Below are 13,749 nucleotides of genomic sequence, written 5' to 3'. Positions count from 1 at the left end.
AAAGCCCTTATTTTTATTTCTCCTATCCTCCCATCCTTCTTTGTTCCCTCTTGGGGGCTTTCGTCGCATGAACCTTCTGTTCCGAAAAGGCCGTTTGTATGCCTGACTGGGGAACCCGGGGAAAGATTTTTTCTTGTCCCCTGCCTTTTCCAGGATGTCTAGTGTTGGCCCAAATAAAAATTTCCCCTCACACAGGATTGCACACAATTTGGTCTTTGTAAGTCTCCCGGCCAGCATTTCAGCCATAAGGCGCATCTTGCGGCATTTGAGAAGGCGGCTGTTCTGGCTGCCAGCCTGGTTGAGTCTACTGATGCATCCGCCAGGAAGGCTGCTGCCCCCCTCATCACAGAAACTGACCTCTGCATTGTATCTCTTGGGATTTTCCCCTTTATTTGTGACTCTAAGTGATCTAGCCAGACCATTAGGGCGCGCGCCGTGCACGTGGCTGCTATGGCTGGCTTTAGCCCCCCTGCTGCCGACTCCCACGTATTTTTTAAAAAGGCTTCTGCTTTTTTGTCCATTGGGTCCCTCAGGGTTCCCATGTCCTCGAAGGGCAGTGCAAATTTTTTTAGAATCATAGAATCGTAGAGTTGGAAGGGACCTCCTGGGCCATCTGGTCCAACCCCCTGCTCAAAGCAGGATTCGCTAAATCATCCCAGTCAGATGTCTGTCCAGCCTCTGTTTGAAGACTTCCATTGAAGGAGAACTCACCACTTCTCGTGGCAGCCTGTTCCACTCATTGATCACTCTGTCAAAAAGTTTTTTCTAATATCTAATCTGTGTCTCTTCCCATTCAGTTTCATCCCATTGCTTCTAGTCTTTCCTTGTGCAAATGAGAATAAAGTTGATCCTTCTACAATGTGACAGCCCTTGAGATATTTGTAGACAGCTATTAAGTCTCCTCTCAGTCTTCTCTTTTGCAAACTAAACATTCCCAAATCCTGCAACCTTTCCTCATAAGACAGGGTTTGCAGACCAGTCACCATTCTGGTCGCTCTTTTCTGAACTTGCTCCAGTTTGTTGTCTTTTTTAAAATGTGGTGCCCAAAACTGGACACAATATTCCAGATGAGGTCTGACCAAAGAGGAGTAGAGGGAAATAATGACTTCACGTGATCTAGACTGTATGCTTCTGTTAATACATCCTAGAATTGCATTTGCCTTTTTTGCTGCTGCATCACACTGTTGACTCATATTCAGTCTGTGATCTATTAGTATACCCAAGTCTTTTTCACATGTGCTGTCACTTAGCCCTATTCCTCCCATTCTATATATGCTTTTTTCATTTTTATTGCCCAGATGTAGTACTTTGCATTTCTCCCTGTTAAAAACCATTCTGTTAGTTGCTGCCCACTTCTCCAGTTTATTTAAATCTTTTTGAATCCTCTCTCTCTTCTCTAGTATTAGCTATCCCTCCTAGCTTTGTGTCATCAGCAAATTTAATCAGTTTACCCTCAATTCCTTCATCTAAATCGTTGATAAAGATGTTGAACAATACAGGGCCCAGGACAGAGCCCTGTGGTATCCCACTTGAGACATTCTTCCAACTGGATGTACAGCCATTTACGACCACTCTTTGGGTCCGATCACTAAGCCAGTTTTAAAAGCTTTTGCAATTGCCACGTCTAATTTAGGAGCTTTACTCCATGAGGAGCAGGCCGGGTCGTCAAAGGGGTATTTCCTCTTGGGAGTCAAGAGGACTTTGTCAGGTTTTTTCCATTCCCGTTTAATTAGGGAATGGATTTTCTCATTGACAGGAAAAGCTCTCCGTTTTTTTTGTTCCAGCCCACCAAACGTCAGATCCTGGGCCGTTTTCTTAGGCCGTTCATCTACTAACCCCCATCGTTGTCCTCACCGCTTTTACTAGGGTGTCTGTTTCCTCCATGGGGAAGCAGCTACGTCCCCCTTCTGAGGATGATGATGATGATTGGGAGGATGATGAGTTACTTGAGTCCGACAGTTCGCTTTCTGACTCGCTAACACTGGACTCTGGCGACCTACGTTTCTTTTTTGAGGATCTAGCGCCCTTAAGGGCGTCTTCGACCTGGGTCCTTATCAGGGTTTTGAGATCTGAAGCAAATCTCGGGGATTCCTCCTGAATTGTTTGCTCTATGCATGCCGCACAAAGCCTTTTCTCCCATATAGGGGGTAGCTCCTCCGTGCATATGGCACATATGTGCTTAGACTTAGTCGTGCATTTACGCCCCTGAAAACAGAAATTAACCACATTAGCGAGCGGGCATTCACGGAGATCACTCACCCTCCTTATGGAACGAGAGATACAGTCTCAGGCGTAGGGATTATTTCCACTGCTGAGTCCACGTCTGGCTGTGCCGCCATGGTGGAACTTTGGCTGCGCCGCGATCCTGCATGACCATCGCTGCTGCGCTGCTGGGAAGAGTTGCGCTGGCGCTGTGAATGTTGGCGCTGTTCCTGCATTTGCCGCGGCCCCTGCTTCGGGGAATGCCGAGTCTCCTTTTGCTTTCCGCTCATGGCGACGCTCCTTTACCCCTTAATGGTTTTTTTTTTTTTTAAATGAGCTGCCTTTTTTTTTTCTCTCCCCTGGCGCCGCCTCTCCCAGCGTTCCCTGCGCCCCCGGAAGTGGCTGCCCGCGCGTGCGCGCTGCGGCCTCCCAGTGGTGCACTGCGGCCCCATCTATTTTGGCGCTTGTAACGGCATGCGCGCGCCGTCTGCTCCCGGCCGTACCTTGCACCTCATGGTAGCCGCCGCTATCTCTGGGTCGCCCGGTCCTGTCCCCCATCGTCTGCGCCGCTCCAGCACTGTAAGTAAGACTGGTGGCCTCCGCTACCCCTGCCTGCTTCCTGGAGGTCACCGCCTCCCTTGTATGGCTGGCCCCGACCTGTGCTCCCGGTGACCGCCGCCACCTGCACGTGCCGCCTTGCGGCTCAGCGGGCCTCCCCCGTAGTGACTGCCGTCACTATACTGCAGGAGGCAGCGCCCTCTTTTTTCCCCCCCTTTTCTGGGATCGGCAGACTTCGACAGCTTCTTCACTGCCTCTCCCCACTCACCCTAAAGGCCCGCCGACCCCAGTGGTGGTGCTTCGGGGGGAGCCTGTTCGAGGCCTTGACCCAGCCGAGGCAGGGAGCCCCGCTGCCTATCATTGGACTGAATCGGTCCCCGGAATCCTACGACGACTTGTCAGGTATGCTGTAGGTTCCCCGTCAGGGACAGGAAACCAACTGATGTGGGAGAGAGGTACCGCCTTTTTCATCTGTAGGTTTCCTGTCCCTGAGGGCGGATCCCTCTCTCCGTGGTGCCGTCATGGGGGAAAGAGAAATTTAATTGCCCACCCCTGGCATGACAGATTCAATAGAAGTAGTTGAGTAGCCATGTATTCTCAGACTACTCACACTATTAACATATGGTTTGCCATCATGCACTGAGTGTTATGTAATACGTAAAAAAAAAAAAAAAAAAAAAAAAAAGCCTCACACATTTATCATTTGAGGACGGCGAGAGCGGACGGTTACTGAACACATTTTTTGCAAATCCTATACTTGTGGTTATGTGCTGAATAACTATGCTCAAGCAAAGTGAGCGAGGATGAGTGAGTCTAGTTGAAGTGTGGCCAGAAGTATTTAAAACACATGCTTATGGTCATGTGACCACCTGATCTCCCTGGTGACAGAATCCCGACAGTGTGCATGCTGTAAGAGTTGAGAAGTTTGCAGTCACAGACTAGACAATCCCTTTAACACCTTCCCTTTGATGTGGGCTCCAATGATGAGCCCACATCTTTTCCGGTACGTGTCAGCTGTTTTGAACAGGTGGACTCGAACCACCAGCGGCTGTTAACCCGTCAAACTGACAGCGGCATTTAACACTGTTCCGGCAAGCGCGCTGGAAGTCTCACCCATCGGTGTGTGATCACGGGTCACCGATGGGTTGGCATGACATCCAGAGGTCTCTTGCAGACCTTTATGGTTGTCACTGACAGATTGCTATGAGTGATCGGGTTATGGCAGCTTCTAGTCTTCCATGGAGACTATAGAAGCAAGAAAAAAAAAAAAATATAGTTCAAATCACCCCCCTTTCGCCCCATTCAAAATAAAATAAAAGAACCTCAAACATACACATTTGCTATCGCCACATTCAGAATGCCCGATCAATATAAAAAGAAGGATTCACCTGATCGCTAAACTGCGTAAATGAGAAAGATTCAAGACGCCAGAATTACTTTTTTTTGCTCACTGCAACATTGCATTAAAATGCAGTAATGGGCGATCAAAAGATCGTATCTGCACCAAAATGCCATCATTCAAAACAGCAGTTTGGCAAGCAAAAAAAGAATAAGCCTTCACCCAACTTGAGATCACAAAAAACGGAGATGACATGGGCATCGGAAAATGGCACAAATTTTCTCTATTTTTTTTTTTTTAAACAAACCTTTGGAATTTCTCACCACTTAAAAAAAAAAAATAAATAAATAAAAAAAATTTACTAGATATGTTTGGTGTAATGTGGAATTTTCTGTGGTTGCTTTCACTGTCTGTGGGGGGGACATTAGTGCAGCTGAATAAGAAGAAAAAAAAAAAAAAAAAAAGCTTAAGAACTATAGTAGGGTCCAAAAGGAAATGCTGATCCCAAACTGTAAAAAGGAAAATTTGGCTGGTTTAGATCCCAAGCTCTTAAGGGCAGAATCTGCTTCCCTTTTGTCTCATCGTGGACTATTAACCTCAAAGATGACAAAGAAAGAACGTGTTCTGCTTTTACGGATTGTAAAGTGCTGTGAAATCTGTTAGCAATATCAGTAAACGTTATTCTAGGCGAGGACAGAGGCAGTATACTTACAATTTCTCTGCAGTCACTGCAAGAATTATGAAGAGGTAGAGGAGCCAGAGGGCCTGTTGATTAATACATGACAAAAATATTTATTTTTTGCTTAAAGAAGTCTAATACACAGGAAAAACATTAGTCCTGAGGCTTAATCATGAAAAATTACTAAACTGCACTTTCTGGTTCTTCCTGCAATGAATCTGACGTGTGGAAAAAAAGACACCATGACGATTTTAGATTATATATACTATTACCTAGAATGTGCATGCATCATTATATACAAGTGTAGTATGATCATACAGTACTAAGTTTACGTTCCCACATTGCGTTTGACGCTGCATATTTCAAACATTCAGCATCTTACAGTTCCAGCAAAGTGAATGGGATTCATTGAAATCTCATGTCCCTTTTTAAGACCCGCTGCATAAACTGACCAGTAGTGATGAGCGGATGTGCTCGGGTGCCAACGGAGTGACTTTGTTGTGCTTGAATATTATGTTTGAGTCCCCACAGCTGCATGTCTCGCAGCTATTCGACAGCCGCAACACATGCAGAGATTGTACATTTGCTAAACATATGTGCGTCTAGTGCTGCTATATTTAAAACATGACAAACCAAAAATCTAAAACCGCAGCATCAAAATACATGAGAAAAGTGCATAGAAAAACTCAAGTAACGCAATTTAGCTGATAGGTGCAGAAACGTGATAAAGACTGAAATACTCATCTTGGGGATGTAGTCTTAGAGGAAAACTCAACACATGAATCAGAACCAAGGAGCCACTAATATGGGTTTTATTTTGCAGTGTTACAGGCACATCACCCCAGGAGGTCTTAATGTTAGACAGCCTATTAAATCTCATTTCACATCTAGAGCTAAAGCATCATTTATATTTAGCTTTTTTTTTTTTTTTTTTTTTTTTTACTTTTTGAGCACATCAATCTCCAAGCAGGTGCTGTAATGTTATCAGATATTACTGTAACAACATTTTTCACCACACTCTATGGAACTACTGCAAAAGACCGTGAGACATTCAGGTTGCACACAGTTGAAAAAAAATGGCTTGAAAAATAGAGATGTTTATTTTTCCCGACATAAAAGATTGAGGAACAGTACACCATGGTCTACTCACATCTCTATTTGTGGAGTCCTCATGCATAGACTTTCTTATTGAGCAAAAATAATTCGGCTTGATTGTGTGTGTGTGTGGGGGGGGGGGGGGCGCGTGGCTATGCCGTGACAGGGAGAGGACGCTAGTGGAGAGAGCTCCTAATAATCCTGCCATATCCTGGTCCCTAGACCTTTTTATGGCGGCTCACCTGCTGCTGGCTGGACCCGCATCGGACGCTGGGACCCCTTGGGCGCTTTGTGGCAGGTCGGGAGACGGATCCTGAGAGCGGGCGACGGGGGAGAAAGGAACCAGCCGCCCGCTCCTCCCACGAGGCGGTGGCCATCTTGGGCGCGCAGCTCAACTGCTGAGAGCTGCAGCGCCGGCTTCCCACTGCTGCACCGCCGCCGGGCAGAGAAGAAATCTGACAATCCGGGGGAGCGCGAGGTGAGTGCCCTGGGAAACGGGCCCCTGCGCGGTATCCCTCTCTGCCTATCTACTCACTACCGGCTGGCGCCATCAATAAGGGAGGCTTTGTGCACCCTCCCTCACTGCAGCTGCCTCTGCGGGACCCCCTCCCCTCTCGGGCCATAAAGATCATCTGGACTGTGCCTAGCTGCTGCCCTGGTATGGTAATCCCTCAAACGTCCCTCTGTAGTTTGAGTCACAATTAACTGTTACCAGCCCGCTGTGATACCCATCTGTAGTGGGCAATACCTGGATTGCACACCTTAATTTGTTTTATCAGCCGCACTGCAGACAATCATGAGCCGACTTAAGGGGCCGGGAGCGGCGGAAAAATTAAAAGGAGTTTGCTAGACCTGACCCCGCTGAAAGAGCGAGGCACAATAGGAGCACATCCTCTCAAATTCAGCGGGAAAAAAAAAAAAAAAAAAAAATATCGCCCTTCTGGGGGTGAGGAGGAGACGGATCAGGAAGAATTGACCCTTAAACAAGCGTCTGCACAGTTGATGCAGGTTCTCTCATTGACCAGGACATCCCTGACAGAGAAAATTGAGGATGTTTATACAGAGGTGGGGAGACTCCGTCAGGATATGCAGGCCATGAAGGGACGCATTACGGAGGTGGAGACGAGGGTGTCCAGGGTGGAAGATACCATCACACCTATGGAGGCTAAATTAACGAAGGTGGCAGGCTCCATGAATGCCTAGAAGCAAAAGGCGGATGATTTAGAAAACAGAATGCGCAGGAATAATATACGTATTGTTGGACTGCCTGAGCGCTCAGAAGGTCAGCATCCTGAGCGGTTTCTGGAGGATTGGCTCTCCTTAGGGGACGAATTCTCCTCAATGTTCGCCGTTGAAAGAGCTCACAGGGTCCCTACAAGACCCCTGCCTCCGGGGGCCCCACCTCGACCATTCCTGGCACACCTGCTCAACTGCAAGGACAGAGACATCATCTTACGTCTGGCGCGCCTGAAAAGTCCTATTAAATTCAATAATGTTGTCGTTTCCATCTTTCCGGACTTCTCCGTGGAGCTGCAGAAACTGCGGGCGCAGTTCGAGGTCAAGAGGCGACTCAGACAGGAACATTGTATATTCTATGATATATCCAGCCCGGCTCCGAGTTGTCCATGAGGGTTCTTCTGTATTTTTTACGGATCCGGCGGAAGCGACTGAATGGCTGCGGTCCCATGGGGGATCCCCTGCGAGGGAGTCCTAATGCGGCGACTTATTTCGGATCCTTTCAACCAAAGGTCTAATTGGAGCTCTCCCAGCGAGTTCCCAGATACCAGCTATACCGGACACTGTGCTCAGTGATGGTATCCCCTTGTTCATTTTCTGTTGGGGGCGCAAGACTGTATGCCTATGTTACTAGGTTCCTGCATTGCTTTTTTAAAAGTTTTTTTTTTTATGTTTGTCGTTGTTTAGATAGAGGCTGCAGCCGATGTCAAATTCTGCTATCTGTGTGGACTCTCTGCACCTGGCTCGGGCACCATTATACACCATATTTGAATGGATGGTAATGGGTTCTGCGCTGATTTGTATGACCTGGAATGTGAGGGGCATAAAAACCCCTCGCAAGAAAATTAAGGTATTCTCACAGGTCAGACATTACCGTCCTCACATATTGGCCCTAGTAGAGATGCACCTGACCAGGGATACAGTTCGGTGGGTGCAAAAACCGTGGGTGCAGTGGTTTATGCATTCTTTTCACACCAGCTACTCAAGGGGAGTTTCTCTGTTAATTCATAAGGATGTTCGGTGGGAGGTCAGGGAAGCCCGGAAAGACCCCGAGGGACGATTTGTGTTTGTTCATGCGCTGATTGACTCTCGGAAATACATCATCCTTTGTATTTACAATCCCCCTCCGGCCAATATATCAATTATCCAGAAGGCATTGAGCTTCGCTTTAAGTTACCCAGACGCACATGTCATCTGTATGGGAGATTTTAATCTGGTCATGAATAGCCATCTTGATAAATTGAGACTGGGCGATGGAATACAGGATGGGGTCCCTCCTCCGGGCACATCCCAACTGTCACAATTCATGGCGGGTAGTGGGTGGCTAGATCTATGGAGAGTGCACCATCCATAGACGAGGGAATACACTTGCCATTCCTCCACTAAACGCTCTGTCTCGCATAGACTACATTTTTGGATCCAGCGGTCTGACGGCGTGGGTGGAGGACATTAAACACGGGAACAGGGGAGTTTCGGATCATAGCAGTCATTCTCAAACTTAAATATGGGCCATTGACTAACAGAATAGCATGGAAGCTGAACCCTTTTTGGCTGAAGTTGATAACACCCCCTGATAGAACGATAGATCAGCTACGTTGCTTCGTCTCGTCCCACCTCGAACCCCGAAATTTTAATATATTTTGGGATGCTCTTAAAGCCTATTTACGGGGTTGTCTATCCTCTACGATTTGTCACATTAAGCGGGTGATATCGGAGGAGGATGGCGAGATGGAGCGACGTCCGAAGAACTCAGAGGCAGCCTATATATCGGATCAAACTAACAGTAATAGGATAGAATAGCTGACCGCTCAAAGGTTATATGCTCAATACACGGACACCAAGACAAAACGTAAATTATTTTTTGCCCGGCAGTCTTATTTTGAAATGGGAAATCAGGCGAGTAAGTTTCTGGCCTACTTAGTACGACAGCATAATGCAACCAACACAATTCTACAGATCCGTGATTCAGATGGTACATTGGTTTCCTCAGAGGAGATACTAAAATGCTTTTCTGACCATTATGGCTCATTGTACAATTCTAAGACAGATGTGGATGGCCCAGAGTGTTTGGACTATTTGTTAGATATAGAGTTTCCCACGCTAAGTCCTTCCCAACAGGCCTATATGGATGCTGAGTTTACTCTGGAGGAGGTAGAGGATGCCATAAAAGACATGGCCTCCGGGAAGGCCCCTGGGCCGGATGGATTTCCTGTGGAGTTATATAGAAAATATCAGGATATACTGGCACCCCTTTTGTTGACAGTGTTTCGTGGGATTTGGGAGGGGGGGATGCATGCCGGAGTCTTTATGAGGCCAATATAATAGTTCTAAAAAAAAAAAAAAGAGGGGAAGGACCCTTTGGATTGTGGATCTTATAGGCCTATATCACTAGTAAATGTGGATTATAAAATTTTTACAAAAATTTTAGCCAAAAGAGTAAATATAGTTATATTGGATCTTGTACACCCTGATCAGATGGGTTTTATGCCGGGTAAGAGCACTTCCACAAATATCAGACGTGTCCAGTCAGTGGCCCAATATAGTTCTCTGGTACTGGATAATGAATGGGCATTGGCATCACTAGATGCGGCCAAGGCCTTTGACTCACTTGAATGGCCTTTTCTCCGTGCATGTTTGCAGAGATATGGATTTGGCGAAAGATTCCAAAACTGGGTCAATGTCTTATACATGAAGCCCAAGGCCCGGGTCATCGTAAATAGCTCCATATCTAAATCATTTTCATTGCATAGGGGAACCAGTCATGGGTGTCCTCTTTCCCCGGCCCTTTTTGCTCTCGCTATTGAGGCGCTGGCAATTTGTATAAGATTATCCCCTGATATCGCTGGTCTAGAGATAGCGGGTCGGACGGATACCATAGGCCTATACGCTGATGATATGGTGATATTTATGGACAAAGCAGAGGAAACCCTAACAAGAGTGATTACTACCATAAATAAATTTAGTAAATATTCTGGCCTTTACATAAATTGGGATAAATCTGCTTTGATGCCTCTTTCCCATGCTCCAATGCCACGACTTGAGACTCTCTTCCTACTGCCCATCGTGACCAGTTTTCAAATATTTGGGGGTTCATATCTCTAAGGGCAGTAAATTTGATCTACAACTCAATATACAACCACTGCTGGAGACTGTTAGGGGTAAATTTGCGATCTGGGGTAATCTTCCATTGTCTGTAGCCGGATGCATTAATTTAATTAAAATGATATTACTCCCCAAGCTTAACTACTTTCTTCAACATAGTGCGGTGGTGGTGCCCAAATCCTTTTTTGCTCATTTAAATTCCCAAACCACATCCTTTATTTGGGGGAAGCCAGGCCTAAACTAAAGCTGACCACTCTACAGAGGCCCAAGAGGGGAGGGGGGGGGGGCAGCATTACCCAATTTCTTTTTATATTATCTAGCTGGACAGGCCAAGGCCTTAAGTGCATGGATGCCTGGAGGCCACCTCCCGAATTCTGAGAGTCATCTTCATGCTGCAGGGACTGGTTGCCCACTAGGTATTTTAGAAATGAGGAAAATAAATGTCCCGAGACTGCTGCCTCTGCTCCGTCTGGCACGATCGATATGGAGACAGATTAAGGGGGTGGTTGGATTTGGCGATGTTATAGCTGAAATGCCCCTATGGAATAATGACTACCTCCCGATGCTGCGTGAACATCCATCTGCCGAGTTCTGGGTTCAGTACGGTGTCTCTACGATAGGTGATCTATACGATCATGGTACTTTAATATCCTTTGAGCAATTACAAGTCAATCGCGGTGTCCGAGATCCCAGTTTTTCCGTTATCTACAACTAAGGTCAGCTTTTCAATCGCATATGAGAAATCTAGATATGAGTGATGCCATTTCGACTCTGCCCTTGATAGGGATCCTCAAGTCACAGGGCCCTCAAGGTCTCATCTCCTCTCTATATACATATATGTTGTCAGTGGGGACAGAATGCGCCATAGACTCCGTTAAGAAAAAATGGGAGAGGCTCATTCCTGATACACGGGATGAGGAGTGGGAAGAAATTCTGGAGTCGCCAATCTGGGTGTCTCCGTCTGCCAACAGGATGATACAATTGTACATTATTAATCAATCATATTTGACCCCAATTCGACTCTTTAAGATGGGCCGATATGTCATCGGAATGTTTGCGATGTCATTCAATGGATGCAGACTTTATTCATATGATTTGGTGCTGTCCTGTTGTGCAATTCTGGAGAGGGGTGACGTCATTATTAACATCCTTGGTACAAACACCTGTTCCCCTCGAACCGCTGATATGTCTGTTTGGAGTGTGGGATGAGGAGACGTGGGGTCATTATGTTGGGATTTTTCTACGGGAGACACTGTTCATGGCACGAAAGATACTAGCACTACGATGGATGGGGAATTCACCTCCTTCTCTTGGGTCCTGGATCAATCTCGGAAATTCGATTATCCCATATGAAAGGACACTATCAGAATAGCGGGTGCCCGGGTAATTTTAAAAAGATTTGGGAGAGATGGAACTCCTCTCACTTTACCTTGCAGAGCGGAGATGTCGCACAATAAACTGCTTGCTATATAGAAGTAGGCTGCGGAATAGTTAATGTTTTAGTAGATGTAGGTAGAGTTTAGAAGCCAGGCAGGTTTTATTACTGAATTACTTTTCTCAGTTCAGATTTGTTTTTTATTCATTTCATTGTGCATTCAGTGCATATATGGGTGTGACCGCCCTCTTTCTGAGCTGGGAAAGCCATCCAGTCTGGCCTAAGCTGTTACTAGTGGTTCAGCCGCTCGACCCTTATTCACATTCACGCCACTTGGCAAGTGAAAAGGTTTTAAATACTAGAGTAGGGACTGTCCCACAAGGGTTGCCGTGACGTGGCGGGATGGTTTGTACATTATTTTGATCAAAATTATGTTTACTAAATACCCTTATTATTATTACCTTTATGCATTATTTGCAGTATATTTTTTACTTTTTAGTTCAGGATATTTGTGTTTTTTGTTCTCTCAGGTTTTATTACTGGTACAATAACACCACCATTGTGATTCAATTGATATTATGTCTGCTTTATTTACATACAATTGATGCACATATTATGCCTCATGTTTTCATGCTAATTGTACATATCTATTTTGTACTAGGCTTAACATTTTGTAATGTATGTATGTATGTATGTATGTATGTATGTATGTATGTATGTATGTATGTATGTATGTATGTATGTATGTATGTATGTATGTATGTATGTATTGTAAAACTGCTTATGGTTTAATAAACGAATTTAAAAAAAATAAAAAATAATTCGGCTTCATACATGGATGCAAGATAAAAAAAAAAAAAAAACTTGTGTCCCTATGAAAAGCAAGAATTTAGAACAGAGGATATATGCAACTTAAAAGGAGCCTGACAGACTTTTGTTGCGCGAACCACATAGCATGAATTAGACCCTGGCTGTGAAGTTTCAGAGAAAACACTTTGAAATACCTGGCCTCAGACTTTGCATCTCAGCTGAATAGTCCACATAAGTCCCTAGTGGCTTCTGCTCAACATACTCCCCTAGAGATGCTCACAAAAGCATAGGACCTGTCAGCCTAGGAAATGGGGCAGGGAAAACCATTGCGGACTGCCCTCTTTGACTAGTCATCCAAAGCGCAGTTCCTTGATGCTCTCAAAGGGAATAAAGCGTGAAGGTGGCGCCGATTGGCTGTAGGCATCGGTGACACCGCTGGAATAGAGCCCGCACAGCAGGCAAGCATAGGTGTTATTTTAGAAGGGGGAAAACAGTAATCGAAAATGGGTTGATGAGGTTTTTAGGAGACAACTGCTAGATCAGCTAGTATTCACATGACTGCCAGAACAAGGATCCATGAGAAACACACCTGAACCCTCCACAAACAACTCCGGCTCCATTCAAAGTCTATGAGACTGCCGAAGACTGTGTGCTCGAGCATCAAAACTGACCACCTTAAAATACGGACATCCCTAAAATCATCCCTTGATCTGTGAAATATTTTCTTTAACCCCCTTAAATGCCAAATTGTTTAATAGCTCTTTGCCTTTTCATTTTAGAAGCCATAACTCTTCATTTATCTACCCCGCCTCTGCTGTAAGACTTTTTGGTTTTTAAATGTAACTGGGAAAAACAGTGCCCTATAGCAACCCGTGTCGCTGGCAGAGAGGATTTAGGTCTGCTATGCCAGGCAGTTACCCAATGACCACGTGATCATCCAATAGAAGAGTCAGAATTACTGAGGCTTAAATTAGATAGAGGCAGTATATAACTGCTTTTAGCCGGCACTCCGATAGTCTGGGGGGGGGGGGGGGGGGGGGCTACATGCCACTGCTATAATGGAGAATCAGTGATACAGAAATGACAACAACCCTTCAGCTATTTGACGAATATAAACATTTACCGTGCCCACATACTCACATATAGGAAGATGGCCAAGGGAAACAGAGGAGGAGGAAAGCTGCAGAACGCCACATCCAGGTAGCTAACGTAGCCATCATGGTCACCGCAATCTGAGGTGTTCCTGACAAACTCACAGCGAAGGGAAACATTTAGTGTCCCCACTGCCTGGCACTGCATACAAGAGATCATATAGTCATTTCAAACATGAAAAATAGCAACAAAGTTTCAGTC

At 45.6% G+C, this 13,749-nt stretch overlaps 1 protein-coding gene across 3 annotated transcripts in view; it reads right to left on the bottom strand.

Annotated features, from left to right (window-relative positions):
• Nucleotides 1-13,749, bottom strand: part of SLC8B1 (solute carrier family 8 member B1) — a 73,406-nt gene that overhangs the window by 37,646 nt on the left and 22,011 nt on the right. For 2 of the 3 annotated variants that reach the window (XM_073582561.1, XM_073582560.1), the window contains exons 4-5: nucleotides 13,537-13,689; nucleotides 4,812-4,864 (exon numbers count right to left, since the gene is read on the bottom strand). In XM_073582561.1, the coding sequence (XP_073438662.1) occupies nucleotides 4,812-4,864; nucleotides 13,537-13,689 (206 nt within the window). Of the gene's footprint in view, nucleotides 1-4,811; nucleotides 4,865-13,536; nucleotides 13,690-13,749 lie in introns of those variants that run through there. The other variant, XM_073582562.1, reaches the window with a different exon arrangement.

This window comes from Dendrobates tinctorius, unplaced genomic scaffold, assembly GCF_039654945.1.
Source record: "Dendrobates tinctorius isolate UK_male_01 unplaced genomic scaffold, ASM3965494v1 ptg000073l, whole genome shotgun sequence".
Lineage (NCBI taxonomy): Eukaryota > Metazoa > Chordata > Amphibia > Anura > Dendrobatidae > Dendrobates > Dendrobates tinctorius.
This window is presented reverse-complemented; position numbering and strand designations above follow the sequence as displayed.